The sequence below is a fragment of the Parasteatoda tepidariorum genome, chromosome 11 (assembly GCF_982258835.1).
Source record: "Parasteatoda tepidariorum strain Cologne lab strain chromosome 11, Ptep-v5.0, whole genome shotgun sequence".
In the NCBI taxonomy this organism is placed as follows: domain Eukaryota; kingdom Metazoa; phylum Arthropoda; class Arachnida; order Araneae; family Theridiidae; genus Parasteatoda; species Parasteatoda tepidariorum.
The window spans coordinates 81611449-81626803 of record NC_141765.1 but is presented as its reverse complement, the minus strand read 5'-3'; the positions used below and the strand labels follow the sequence as shown (position 1 = coordinate 81626803).

Below are 15355 nucleotides of genomic sequence, written 5' to 3'. Positions count from 1 at the left end.
ATTTCAAATCAAATTACGATAAAGCAACATGATGCTATCAAAACTGTTCTATTTGGTACAATTTAACACCTGGTAAGATTTTCATCAATTTATTGTATTTTGATAACTTATTTTAGTTATATTTAGGTTATTAATCACTTGGTTTACACAAAATTTAAAGTATTTTATTTTGGTATTTATTAACGTAATGCCTTTGTGATCATGTTGCATTTGAATTGCCCTCAATTGTATATGGTACAATTTTGTGTACATTTGAAAAGTTGTGATGAAAAGTTGTGATTTCTGGTTTTTAGTAAGATTGCATATAGTAATTTATCGTATGTTTGATAATTATTTCATGATTTTTAAATGCTTCATCATTTACTTGTATATAACTTGTTATTTGAAGCAGATGTGCTAAATCCGCGATCGATCACACTATAAAGTCTAGGCGGCATATCTGATAGTGTGGCTTTTATGATGAAAAACTTTTCCTTTTCAGTCAAATTTAATGGGTGTGCCATATTTCCCAGGGCAGCATATATCCACAAAATTACGGTAAGAAAAATTAAAACATCTTCTGAAGTTCAAATTTATTTTATTATACGAAGAATTTTGTAATTTCTAAAAATTTAGAAAGTTTTAAAATTCAGTTTAATTTTTTAGTTTACCCAGCATTTTGTTATCAATGAAGTTTACTATTATGCTTCTAAAGTTCATTTATTTTAAAAAGTAAAACAAAATTGAAATTAAGAATATTTTTGCTTTATTTTTTTTACTGTTACAGATTTTTTTTTAACAAATAATCTCATTCAATATTTTTTGTAATTTATTATGTTGACTTATAAGTTAATAAAAGTAAAAATAAATTTAATTCTGTAAAAAAATAATTGATCAAATGAAATCATTTTAATTTGAATAAAGTAGTTGAAACAGTTTTTTAATTTTCACAACCAATTTCAACAAACTGTTCTAATTTCTACAACCAGGATTTTAATTATCTTTATATAATAGCTTTTCTAATAAAGAAATGATAACTAAAACTTTTATAGTGAAATAATCTTCATATTTTATAGATTAATGCATGTCAGTAATTTTATTCAAGCATCTATTTTTCTTTGTATTTCTTTATGAGAACACTATTGTTTCAGAATACTTGTTGTTCAAAAATTATACTTGAGCTTTCTAATGTTACTTATTCATTTTCCTATTCTTTCAGATATAACTAGCAACTTTCCAGTTCTCATTGATAATTGTTTTATCCTTCTCTTAGCAAAGAGCAAATAAAAATGATTAAATCAGCATTAATTATGAGTGCATATGAAAAAGAAAATTGTGTCTCGTATCATTTTTCAAAATAATAAGCTGATTTTAAAATTTTAATACAACTGATATGGAAATTTTGGTTTTAATTCTATATCAAATTACTACTAAATCAATTGCATTTCTATTATTCTTTTCCACTGATAAAATATTTACTTGCTATGTTAAATTTTACAAAAACAAATTTATAATATTATAAACTGAGACCCATATACAGTTAAAAAGGACCAAGAAATTGTGGTGATGATTTGGGTGATGCATAGTGGAATATTAAATTGAAAAATGTGTTGGGTAGTTACCAAAAATAGGGCAGCCAGTTAAAAGTGGCTATGAATTGAATTTTAAAATATTTAACAACTATAGTCTAATCCCAATTCATTGCCATCACATACACATTCAGCAGAAATATAAGTATAAAGTTTGGCTAGAAATAAGAATCAAAAAAATTTAGTTTATTTTAAGAAAATTTTAATGTTGATTATTATTATTATTAAACGCTATCACTACATGAAGTTGACCATATTGCAGAACATGAGGCAGACTGAAACTCATAAAAAACTACACAAATTGGTTTTGATACAGCAGTGCATCCAGGAAAAATATATCTAAAATATGCAGTAAAATATAAATAAAAGAGACTGTAACAAGCAAGTTGTAGCAACACTGCAAAATTTAGAAGACCTGGCTTCTAACGGCCATTATCCAGGCACTTTCCAAAATCTAGCATAATTACTGATACCAATACTGCTTGTATTTTAAGTACATAAGAAAACTTTATACTGTTCATTGGTTTGAAATAATGTATTGAAAAATAAGACAGAGTAAAGTATAAAGCAACTAATTAAATGTAATAAAACCAATTCTTAGAAAAAATTAAAAAATGGTAGTGTAACTTTTTCATATCTAGCTTGTTTTCAAGCAGAGTAAAATAATTGTGGATATTGCAACTCATGAAAAGTTATAACAAACAAATTGAACTGTTTCCTCTTGACAAGTTAGAGATGAAAAGGTTTTAAAACCATTTTTTTTTTCTTTTACAGGAAATTAACAGCCCTGATTAAATAAAAAATAAAATCTATAAGATATACTAAGTTACCTGGGGACAAATCTTTCAGGTATTTTGTTCATTGATAAAGAAAACCTGTGAGTTTGTTTGCTATGTAGGGCTAACAGATCATGACGATACAAGTGGGACGTTTTGCCTACAAAATTAAAAAAATTCAATTAGCATACTTTAGAGAAGAAGCTGAAATTAACACATAAGAATATAATGAAAATCTGTATAGTGTTACCTGACAAAGTCATTAAAACATCTTTAACTATAAACATCCATGTTGTTCTCCTAGGATACAACTGAAATAAACATTTATATTGCAAGTATTAATAATTTTAAATTTAACTTAGATATAAGCTCCAGGAAAGGAACATACACTTTAAAAGACAAAATAGTTCTAGAAAGTTTAAATGGGATTTAAATTAAAATCATAAAAGTAAATTAATAGGAAAAGCATCAACACTTTTTTTGTGTTTAAAAGGTACTTAATCAGTTTTAAAGGCGGTAACAATATAAAATCATCAAACTATCATTGATATCAATGATGCCTAATTGTGGTAATAGGCACTGTGGAAATAGATAACTAATATAGGTATTGTAGAAATATGTCTTTTATGGCTCTCTGGATAAGTACTATTAAAACATCTGTTTTTATCAGACATTCATTTAATAAAACATTTTAACTACTATTGTAATCATTTTTACAATCAACTTTTAAAACTGACAGTTTTAATCTCGACCAATATACATCAAATATCAAATTATTTATTTTATAGAGTTATTTTTATAACTAAGTCCCCTACTGAAGAACTTATTTTAGTTAGTAGCTATTTTGATACCTGAAATTCTATATTTGTTCGATATTTTTGTTTATCCTGTAAGATTCAGGTGCGCAGTAAATATTTTTATGACTTTATTAAATGCAACCTAGCCATACTGATTAATACTGTTTTTTAAAATGCTACTTATTATCATACTGATGTGTTAATAGAAGAAAAAAGAAACCTTAAATGAGACATTATTACAAAAGAAAATAAGTTTATTAGCTGTTTCGAAAGTTCCTTATTTATTGAACTCTCGTACCACTTGCAGGTACTTAGCTCTTACTAGAAATTAAACTTAAGTTTGCACTAAAAACTAATATGAAGATTTAATATTCTGCTAAATTTTGATAATTGGTAAAAACATAATGTTTTTTTTTAAAGAGGATCATTAATGCAAAAATTATTTTTAAAAAAAAATAATGAATTCATCCCTAAATCTACCATTTAGAAAATTCTTCATTAGAAAATTATTGAACGTTAAATGGTATTTGATAAAAATAATTTAAAATCAACTGTACAAAGATATTTATTGAATATTTTGAAACAAAGAATCTCCATCATGCAAGGTTTGTTTTAGTACTGCCACTTTTAAATATAGTAAATGTAGGAACGGCCTCTCAATTTATCCATATAAGATTTCATGCTTAACAAATTAAATTAATAAAGTTTTTCTTTTGAGAAAATTACTCAAGAGTTCTAAAAATTCTGATAAACATTTCAGGAAGAATAAAGAATATGCCTCAATCACTTTAGTATATTTTGTTTATCCTTAGTTAAACATTAATTTTTTGTTACCTTTGTGTTAATTAAATCAAATTCTAAGATGTAAAGGTTAAATGTTATACAACACATTTGTTTAATATTTTTAGAGAACTGAGAGTTTCAAATGAAAATCAGAAGTCATTGTTCAAATCTTACAATTGTGTAAAATAAAAAATTCTTGAAAAAAAAAATTAATACAGAAATTTGTTCTGTTTCTTAAATTAATTTTGTCCATATATAAAACCCCATCAAATGATTTATCAGACTTTTTATATATATGCTTAAAATAAATATATATAATGGTGGTAAATATCATATGAAATCAAATTTTGATTCTCAGCAATTTTGCTATTACTTTAAAATATAAAACTAAAATCTTCCATAAAAGTGAAAGAGTCTGGAGCAACATAATATAAATAAAATAAATAAGTCACTGAGTTTTAAAAACCACACAACTGAGAGTATAGGAACTTAATCTTACTTCTAAATGACATGTTACTTTTGGGTATTTCACTGGGGATGTACAAATCAAGAAAGAAAAAAATTTAACCTTAAAAGGTATGTTTCCTTTTATCTTCCTTGTCTATGTTTCAATCTATTTGATCTTAATTTCAGCTTATTATACAATGCATAAATTTATAAGTAGTGCATAAAAACAGTGTAACTTTTATAATGACAATTATATAAAACTAAAAACTTAAATAAAATAACAATTTTTTTAACATTGCAGATAATATATTTTTTATTGACAATGAACAAAAGATCTCACTAACCTGATCCATGCAAGCATCATGAAGTTCATTCACATTTAAAGTATAAATGCCTTCTTCACATCCAAATAAAATATGCTGATCTGATTAAAAATATAGGTAATAAATTTATTTGCAGCAATACAAAATGGAATCAATAGTACAAAATAATTTATTTCCTCTAGCAGCAGAAAACTTAAAGTAGCAAAAAGAAAATATATACCTCTTGTTTCTGGGTGTATCCAAGTTGCAGTACAATGAATTCTTAAAGGACATTCATTGAACACTTTAGAAAAACAGGCACCCATCTAATAATAATAAAAGAATGATTCAAAACAATTACAGTATAATTTTCACACTGAATATACTGATAAGAAGTAAGCCTTCAACTTACATGAACTTTTGGAGTAGGAGGTAGTCCATTGCTTACAGGTTTCTAAGAAAAGTACATAACACAGAAATTTATTTTAAAATTATATTAAAGTAAAAGTGAATAAAAGCTGTATTTTGCATAAGTAAAATACATTTAAGCCCAATATATTTTATATGTATGGTGTATAGGAAAGTATGCATGCCATACAGAATTGTAATAAATTTTAAATAAAACATATTTTTTACCCCAATACTTAAATGTCACACCCCACATCTCTGCATTCATAAAATAAAAGCTAATAGCATACTGAAATTTAAAAAGAGAAGACTAAAAAATTAGTTAAAAATCTGCTAAAAGTATAAATCTTTCACTTCATTAAAAAAAAATAAAGCATAAATCAAAGAGAAAATTAAGACTTTCTTATTTATATATTCTAGACCTGATAGCAATAAAATGTCTGGGAGTTAAGATATCTATTACAATCTTAATTTCATAGCTTACTTACAGGTGACACAGTTTTTTTCTTATTTCTTCGGCGAGGAGGAGCTTGTGGTGGCAGCTTTTCTTTTTGGCTGTTTTCCTTGTCATCATCTTCACTAAGAGTATTATTATTCTGAGATTTTGACAACAATCTTGGACTACTTGTTGGAGTTATTGAACAATTTTGTTGCAAAGATGATATGGAATTTTGAGGTTCTTGTTCTGTTAAAAAAATGTATTAAAAAAAATGTACGAAATCAATAAGGTCCAACAATTTAAAAAAATTCTTTATTTCTCTATAAATATAAGAAGTCATGTCCAAGGCATGAAATTGCAAAATAAATATTATAAAATTGACAATATTCTATTCCATGTAAGAATAATGATAGGCATTTTTAATGAAGGTAAAATTAATAGAAAATAATTGAAAGAATATTTATAAAAAGTTTGAAGTAAAACTTAACTTATTTTCAGAATTAATATTAAGAACTAGATGGTTACAAAATTTCCCCATCTAACAACGTTTTTCTTTGGAAAAACATAGCAATCAGGTTCAATACAGTTCAGAGTTAGTTAAATTGCTAAAATTATTAAATTAACTCTCCAACTTTGTTAATGAGAGCAATTCAATATTATAAACTGAAATGAAAACTAATTCTTGCTAACCACCATCTGCAAATAGCAGGTTCTCTTAAAATATTACACTTTAAATATGTACAATGAAACTGATAACTCAAATTCACATAGGGTGTCAAAAATGCAATGTATTAACAAAATCTGAACTAGTAGAAATTTAAACTACTAATTTTTTTAATGAAAACAGGTCAAATATTCTTAAAAGATAATGACAGGAATCATTGGAGGGATAATTAGGGTCATTAGGATTAACAGTAGGATTCATTTCGATCTAAAACAATGAAATAACAGAAACTACATAAAATATTTGAATTTTTATAAATAATCACTATGAACAAAGTCAATCTAGATTTCCTTTCCACTATTATTAAAACAAATAATTAACTCATGCAAATAAGTATATATTTTAAAAACTTTAACTCATACCATTTCAAATTAAAAAACTATTCCAAAAAACCATGAGAACTAAATAAACTGTTCTTAGAATTTTGATAGAAGTTTTACCTTGAGAAAACTGATTAGATAATTCATCCATGAATCTGGACAGTCTGTTCCGAGGTTTTTCTTCGGAATTGTCTGAGTATAAAAATTTTCCTCTATTTCTATAGAGATGGTCAGAAACAGATCGTGCTCCAGAATCAATCTTAAAATTATTTTTGATTTCATTAAAAAAAATTCACAGGTTTATCAGCAAGAAATTAAAGACAAAAGAATTAAATAGAGAGAAAAGAAACTAAATTGATCAAATTCTGAAAATAAACATGTTTTATAATTTAATAGACATTTTCAATTAAATATGTACTAAAAATGTTATTTACAATGATGTCATAAAAAATTTTAACCTTACATTAAAAGTAAAACTTTTTATACACTTGCTACAAAAAATTTAATGATTGTAATCTTAGAAGCAGAATTAATGTAACATGGAACAGATTATGCACAGATTAGTTTTTACCTTGTAGCCAAAAATAAGTTAATACAAATTACTTATCATGGGCTCTACAGATCAATTTTAGAGTTTTTCCTTGGTGTTGAAGATAAATACAAAGGTTTCTGCTATTGGGATTATAATTATTTAATTTTTATGCCATCAGTATTTACATACTTATAAATATCATTCATAAATATCTTATAATACAGGGTTGTTACAATTGAAGTTATCAAATTTAGACCTATGTAAAGTTCATTCTAGTCTAGATGTCAATAAAAGCTTGGTATGTATGAAATTGGAAAAATAAGAAATAAGCAGAACAAATTGTTCATTCATATTTTGACCACCAGGTGAAAAGTGGGCATGCATAAAGATCAAAAACACAATATTTAATTTAATCACAGTGTATATTCAATATGCATTCCATTTGCATCAAGCACATCTTCAAAAGGCATAGCAGGCAATCTTTGAGTTGTCTGACGGTGATTCTTTTTAGTCATAGAGAAACAAGAAATGAAATGACAATTGCAGACAACAAAGTTGTTGTAAGGATGAGGCAAATAGAACATCACTAGGACCCTTATGAGTTTCTGCAGCAGAGTCATCAAAAACAGAATTTATTTTTAATATTAAAAATTTGGGAGCTTTTATTTCATCTTTCAATTACATTAGATGATAGGCATAGTTAGTGTAGGTAGCTGTCTCCACATTTCTAAAGGCCCTACAGAAGAAACTTATTCAAAGAAATTGAAATATTTGAACATTTGTTGGTGATTAATTTAAAGGGACCGCCGACCAGGTGGCCGAGTGGTTAGCGTGCCTGACTGAGGAGCAGATGGTTGAGGATTCGAATCCCGCTCAAGGCATGGATGTTTCTTTCTCTCGGTGTTCTTTGTCCTTTCTCCTATGTGAGAATGTGACCCGCCTATGGTTGTGTGACGTGGGCGACGCTGCTCCACCGCCGTGGCTTCCTCACAGGTGTCCACTGGGTAACAAGAAGAGAGTAGCAGTTCTGGCACTCCTGGCCAATGGGACAATACATCCCAAGTGCCCGCCATTAAAAAAAAAAAATAATAATTTAAAGGTACCTGTCAAAGCATTTCTGATATCTCAGAGCATGTGTGATATCATGCTTGCTTACAATCATGCTTGCTTACAATTTAGACACAGTCAGCATGCTTGCTCCAAATACGACTTTCAACAAATCTCACAATTTTTGTCACAGAGATTAAAGTCAAGATAACAAAGGCTATCACTTACTAATCATAAAACTTATTAAAACCACCAGACCCTTTCTTAAAGCTAGAAGTTCACCCAATTACTGCTGTTTAAAAAAACATATTTATAGATAACTAACTAGTAACACTAATTCTTTCTTACCTAGCTGCATAGTGCAGGATAATTTAACATCAATGAATACCATTTTTTTTAAACATTTGTGAAACAGTAGCTTTTTATAAAAAAAATAAAAATCTAGTGGTGAAACTTTGAACTATTTCTATTGCAAATTTCTGTTTTCTTTGTCCCATACATGTTTTATATTCTGATTTTCAACACTTCATTATTTCAAAATAAATTGAAGAGAAGTTAAGTTTACTAGGATAAAAAAATTTAAATATATTTAATGACATACATAGATTATTTTAACTATTTGCAATAATAATTATATATATTTTGCAATAATAACTATGTAAATATATATAATATAGTTTATAAAAATATAAATATAGTTAATAAAAAAATATGCATTTTTACAGAATAATTAGATAATTTTAGTCTGTGTATTTAGCTTGTAGAATTAGTTTGTGCCTGTTTTAAAATTGTTTGTTGCCATATTTTCTGTTGAATTATTTTCTTTCCTTGCAATTTTCACACACTCATAATGGCATCACGTGCAAAAATGCTGACAGCTAGAAAACATTGGGAAGGAATGCTGGATCATGTCATGCCTAAAAACTATAAAGTTAAAAAACCTTTTCTGTGCTAAGACATAATATTGTGAGTATATAGAGTCCTTAAATAAATCTTTCGAAAAAAAATTCTTACATTTCTGCAAATGAAAATTTATGTAGTCAAGATTTTTTTGCAGAATGATCCAAATGTGTAATTCGGTATAAAAAGGTTATTGAACACTCATATTGAAATATCTTCTAAAAAAGAAAATGACTGCATGTTTCGCAAAAATATAACGTAAAATTTTTAAAAAAAAATAAGATTTGATGAGTTTATAGTTGAAATAGATACTTACTCCACTTGAGAAATCTTGATTATTTACATCTATAGGAAGTGTGGCTCTGAAATATAAATACATTAATTTAAATGTCATAAAAAAAAATTTAATAATTTTTTTCTAAAATTTACATTCTAGTATTTTTACTTTTTAAAGATAATCAAAATTTTTGTCATAAGTTTTAAATGTGCATAAGCATGTAAGAACAAATATTCCAATTGTAATTATTTTAATAACTAAATCTCACTTAAACTAATTGTCAAAGTTAATTAATATAAAAGAAAATATAACAAGCAATGCATAAGTGAAAATTTAATTAAAAACCTATAAGAAATTTAGAAAAAATAATGTACTTTAAAAATGTTGTTTTCAATATTCAAATTATAGGTACAAACAGAAAGAAGGGCAAAAGATAAGCTTTCTGAAGAACTGAATTTCTTTTTGTTAAATATTGGGCATCTAGAATGTAAGTTTTGTGACAGAGAAGGCTTATGGGAAACAAAGATACTTTTCTTCTTAATAATGAAATATCATAAAATTCATTTGATTTAAGCATTGTTTTTGAAACCTAAATTAAAAATAGAAATAATGATAATAAATTGAATTTAACACAGTACAAAACTATTAATTGTAGTTAATTGTAATTGTTAATCACAGTACACATGATAGCTTAACATGCAGAAGAATAGTAAACTTAAATATATAATTCAATCTAAGGTACTACAATTAAAGGTTGATACACTCTGAAAAATATTGTTCCTCTGCGCTGATGTCTAAATTGTGAACTGTTCTAAGCATACCAGACCAGACACTTTCTACTTATTAATCATAGTTTAATATTGTGAGTCTTAAAGTTCACGAAAGCTCCAGTTAGTACCACAAATTGTATTGCCATATTTGTTTGAGATTATATCGTGTTCATCTTCAACAAAGTTAAATTGTTTCTCATGTTATTCATTTCAATTTATTTGGAACAACCATGACCAAATCCCCTTAAAATAGGAATAAGTGGAGGCAAAGTAAAGAATCACAGGTGAACCCTAAATATGGGCAATTTTACACAGTGTTTGTTTTTCTGTGAACCCTATTTCAACGACAAAATATTCCTTCGTATGTACGAGAACAATACTAAAAATCGTCATTTAAAATTTTAAAACTATTCTTTAAACACTGCTCAAACAATTATTTGTTTCAAAATATTTAAAAATCAAATGCAGACACATCAAATATTTGGTATTACAGGAGATAATGGTTATTAGAATTCTAGCCAAGCATTAGCATTTTCATGCACGAAATTCAACCATCTAATCCTCCGAGTCTCCTTCTTTGAATCCAAGTAAACAGCTAATGAGTGCAGAAGAATAAAATGGCAATCCCTTTCCCTTTGAGAAGGCTCATAGAGAAAGTACATGCCTTTGATGAACCATTTTGGCTTATTTAATGTTTTTTCTGGTGAGATTCAAAATAAATTTTTAAAATTTTTTTAGAAACTAAAAATATTATTATATTTGAAACTTTTCATGAAAAAATATTTTCTATCATTACTATATTTTCTACATTTTACTGTAGTAAAATATAATTGTTATTTCCCTTAGTAGTAACTTAGTAAATCTGTACAGGTTTGTGTCACTGCTAAAGCAATTAAAAATGGTCATTAAAGCTTAAAAACTATAAAAGTACTTCTTACTCCAAAACTTATTCGCTTGTTTAAAATTATTTTTTAAAAGGGATTTTTTTATCTTTGTATTATTTAAAAAGTGAGTCATATTATTTAAAAAGTGAGTCATTTTTAGACTGCCTTGAAAAGGACCTACAAATTTTAAAGATAATAAACTGGAGAACCTTGGCTAAGGGAAGAATGTCTTGGCATAGGCTTGTTGAGAAGGCCAAGGAGAAGAAGATTATTTAAAAAGTAAAATATCAAACTCAATATTATCCTATTAGTTTGACTAAATTAATAGATTTCTAAATTTTGTATAAATGTGCTCGTAATGAAAATAGCAGAATTTTATCAGTTGGCTATTTATCTTAAGCAGCTCAAAATGCACATTTTTTAAGATAGACATAGCTTAAGATATGTGTTCAAAAAATGAACATATCTAAAAATGTGTGCTTAAGAAAAGAGATATAGATTGAAATGCCTGGACACTGCTTAAACTACTAGTTTAAGAAAATAAGCTCAATGCAAAATGTGCCTTTATTATAACAATAAATATAATGGAGCAAGGTCTCAAAATGTGGTATTAGGGTGGCTGATTATACAACAAATGTTACTTTTCAAACGATCTCATTGAGTTACGAAATAAGAGTAAATTAATAACTTTTTTCAAAATAAAACTATTTTTTCAAAACTTATTTATGACTAAAACCATAAAAGATTGCTACCAAAAAATCAAAACATCTTCAGGATCTGAAAAACACCATACTTTAGTGTCCTAGATTTCATGGAACCCTTGCCAACTGATTAGACCTAAAAACAGGATTCTCATGAATCTTTGATATACACATCGAAATTTTATGTGTATACTTGACCGCTATTTCCTATTATTTTTTAAAGCAAATATATCTGGGTAAAGTATATTTGTTTTCAGATATCGAAATGCAAAAATTGTATTTTAATAAAAGTAAATTTCTATAAATATTAAAGTTAATCTACTCTTGCTGTTAAAAACTGAGAAGACTTGTAGGAACCCAGTAAGTCTGTTTTGGAAAAATAACATTAATATGTACAAAGTGATTTACGCATTACAAAATTGCTTGGATTTTTTAGTTAGTTCTCTTGAAAAAAAAAGCCATAACAATAATTAGAGAACATAATCAAATGCCATGCATATATTTTTATACTCGTTTTTTAAGCAAGAGTTGTGATTTTTCTATTTTTTTAAAAAATAATAATAGTTTAATTTATATCAGTTAAATCTAACAATCAACATTTTAATTATATTATAATATATCCCCTAACTTTTTGAAAGTCTATATTACCAGGTATTTCAAATTGAACAATTTTTAAAAATGAAGAATCTTTTTAAGTAAACATTTAAATTATTTTAAGTTTAAAACTGAAGGAAACTCTTAAAATTCAAAAATGGGTAGCTAAATATATAAAGTGGATATTTTGTTCGTTTTAAAATATGTTTATAGTGATCGTTTATAGAAAAACCCTTAAAAATTTATCCTTACTATATTGTGAGTAGTTTATTTAATTCTAAAAAGCAGAGAAAATTTATATTATATCCTTGTTTTAAAAAAGTGCTGGATAACTTATTGTATTTCTAATATTTGGTAAAATAACAGATGCCATGAGGAATTTGTTTTGACGTAACAAAATTGTATAGATTTTGTAAAATTTATCAGTTTTGGCTATAAGCAATTTTGAAATATTATAAGATGTCTCTCGATTGAACAATTAATTTTGATATAGAATTCAGCAATTACTATTTTAAAATATAGACTTTAATATCCACAGATTAGATTTGGGGATACAGTATATTTTAAAGCAATTTGAAATAAACAGTATCCCCAAATTTAAACTGTGGACAATAAATTATTCTTTCAAAATAATTGTTAGCTAACATTTTTAACAAAAGAATTTTCCAAAAGCATTCATTTTAATAACTTGTATAATTATTATTAATTCAGCAACAAACTAAAAATATTGTGATAGTCTTGTTTTTTGAGTAAAGTCCAATTCAAATCAATACAGCTGTGGAATTTCGCCAAGATTTATACTAAGACTTTTATCATTGACCCTGACCCTAAATAATTTAAATAAAGTTTATACAATAAAAATCATAATACAGTTTAAGGTGCTATTATAACCAATGATAACTATGATTTAAGTTTAGAGCAACATGCTTACTGCTCACAGTACTTGCAATCATCATCTAAATCAGCTAAACTTTCTGCATGTCCCCTGCAAGCAAGCACATTCCAAGTATTAAAAAATAAAAAACAAAAATGTGTTAATTGGTATGAAATTTATAAACCCTTTAATATAAATTGTTTAGATATGCTTAAGCTAAACATATATACTGAATTCCACAATATCATACCTAGTTTTTATCCGCTAAAATTATTTTAATTCGAAAACATAAAAGCAATGTGTTAATTACAAAAAATTACAATACACAAAATTAAAAAAAAAGCCAACAATGTCTAATGCTTTAGTTAGAATCTACAAGAATTAACCTAACAGCACAGTAAATTTTCACAAGCATGAAAAATTTTAAAATCTTCCCATGCAATCCAATACATTATTTATTATTATGTTATAAAAACAAATATATTATCTCATATTAGACATAAATTATGAGCATGCAAATGATTGAAAAAAATTAATGTTCAAGATTAAAACAATTTTTATTTTTTAACTTTAAAGTTTCTTAAATTGTAAAGAAAGGATAGTTTTTTGAAAATATTGATATAGTATTTATCAAAATAAAAATAATTTCGTTACAGACTTAACTGACAGGTTTTGTTGCAGATAGAAAAGATCTTAAGAATTTAAAGATTTAGAGTAACTTTTTTAAAAAATCTAGAAGGAGTTGTGTGAAGTTGAATGATTCATAATAATGCTTTTTTAGGAAAACTTCATGCAGAATATGTTTGTGAAATAAACACTACTTTTGTTAAATAAACTCTACCCCAAAAGTTTAAAAGTTAATGTGTTTTTATAACTTTTTTCAGGATACATTATTTGTTTTGTGATCTGATACTAGCCATGACCATGCAACGAAAACACGAGTCGGTGGTTGGCTAAGGTCAGTAAACAGGGTTCAGTATCATGGAGTAATTAATTTTTTTAGGACCAATTAAATATGCTCTAGTTAAACTTCATTAAAAAGAAGTCAAACTAAATAGATTCCCACAAAATGTGTAGTTAGGATTGCCTATGCATTTTGGAAAAAAGAGATTTTGATAAGAACTTTAAATAAGAGACTTATAATGAACTTTCATAGATATATCTAAACAATAATATCTGATTTTGAACTATGTATAAAAAAATTTATTTCTAACACTACTTTTATACTTAGCATTTAAATATAAATTGCTGTAATAAAGTCACGTCATATTCATTGTAGTACTGTATTCAAACAAATACATTATAGGAAAAGTGAGCGATAAAAAATATGCATAATATTTAATCTTAAGAACCTGACTGTCTGAACAACTGTGTAATCTAAAAATTCCTTTAAATCAATAATCATTAGTGTAAGATCTATGTTGTGTGTAACTAAAAAATATATTATCAGCACGAAGAGTAATTCAAATTAGGAAGCAAAACCGATTGCATAGCTGCCAACCTCTAGTTATAAAAATGTAGAAGATAGACAAAAAAAAAATGCAGAAGAAATGCCAAAAAAAGATTCGCAAATGCATACTAATTACTAAAAAATTTATAAAAAAAGCTGATTTTAATTATTTATTTATAAATCCACTATAATATGAGCATAAGAAAGTAATATACTCACCTTTTTTTAAAAACAAGAAAAGGAAAAACATTTTAAAAAAACCTTTGACCAGCTACTTGATTTTACAATATTCATTTATTAATTCTTGATTAAAGGAAAATATGTAATATTTTAACATTATATTAACATTAGTTTAATTGCAATATTATAGTATACACTATACATATAAACTTAATAGAAATTATGGAAAGAGAATAACATTATAAAAAATCATTTTTTCAAAGATGCTTTAGTAGCACTTTTTGCTTTTACTAAAAATTCTTTCGAAAAGTCTCTTTCAAAAGAAAGTCTATCTTCTTTAGACTTAATTATTAAAAGTTTTTCGAGAGTCTCATCAGACATTGATGAGCGAAATTGAGTCCTATTTTTTTTCACAACAGAAAACACCCTTTCGCATTCAGCGTTGGTGTGAGGTATAGTCAATATAGCTTTCAATACTTTTGAAATTTTTTTATATTTGGAGCAACCTTCTGCGTCATAGATATTAATTAAAGCTGCAACCTGTTGATCCATAGGATTAGAGGAAATGCTCAAGTGTTCAAC

The 15355-nt window shown here is 26.3% G+C and overlaps 1 protein-coding gene across 5 annotated transcripts in view; it reads right to left on the bottom strand.

Moving 5' to 3' along the window:
• The window catches only part of LOC107437447 (mitogen-activated protein kinase kinase kinase kinase 3), a 72446-nt gene that overhangs the window by 14599 nt on the left and 42492 nt on the right, over nucleotides 1-15355 (bottom strand). For 3 of the 5 annotated variants that reach the window (XM_021147607.4, XM_043045438.3, XM_043045440.3), the window contains 9 exons: nucleotides 13201-13254; nucleotides 9360-9405; nucleotides 6685-6823; nucleotides 5570-5766; nucleotides 5086-5127; nucleotides 4915-4999; nucleotides 4716-4795; nucleotides 2595-2655; nucleotides 2399-2504 (listed from right to left, as the gene is read on the bottom strand). In XM_021147607.4, coding sequence (XP_021003266.1) covers nucleotides 2399-2504; nucleotides 2595-2655; nucleotides 4716-4795; nucleotides 4915-4999; nucleotides 5086-5127; nucleotides 5570-5766; nucleotides 6685-6823; nucleotides 9360-9405; nucleotides 13201-13254 — 810 coding nt within the window. The remainder of the gene's footprint in view (nucleotides 1-2398; nucleotides 2505-2594; nucleotides 2656-4715; nucleotides 4796-4914; nucleotides 5000-5085; nucleotides 5128-5569; nucleotides 5767-6684; nucleotides 6824-9359; nucleotides 9406-13200; nucleotides 13255-15355) is intronic. The other 2 variants (XM_087155001.1, XM_071187852.2) reach the window with 1 other exon arrangement.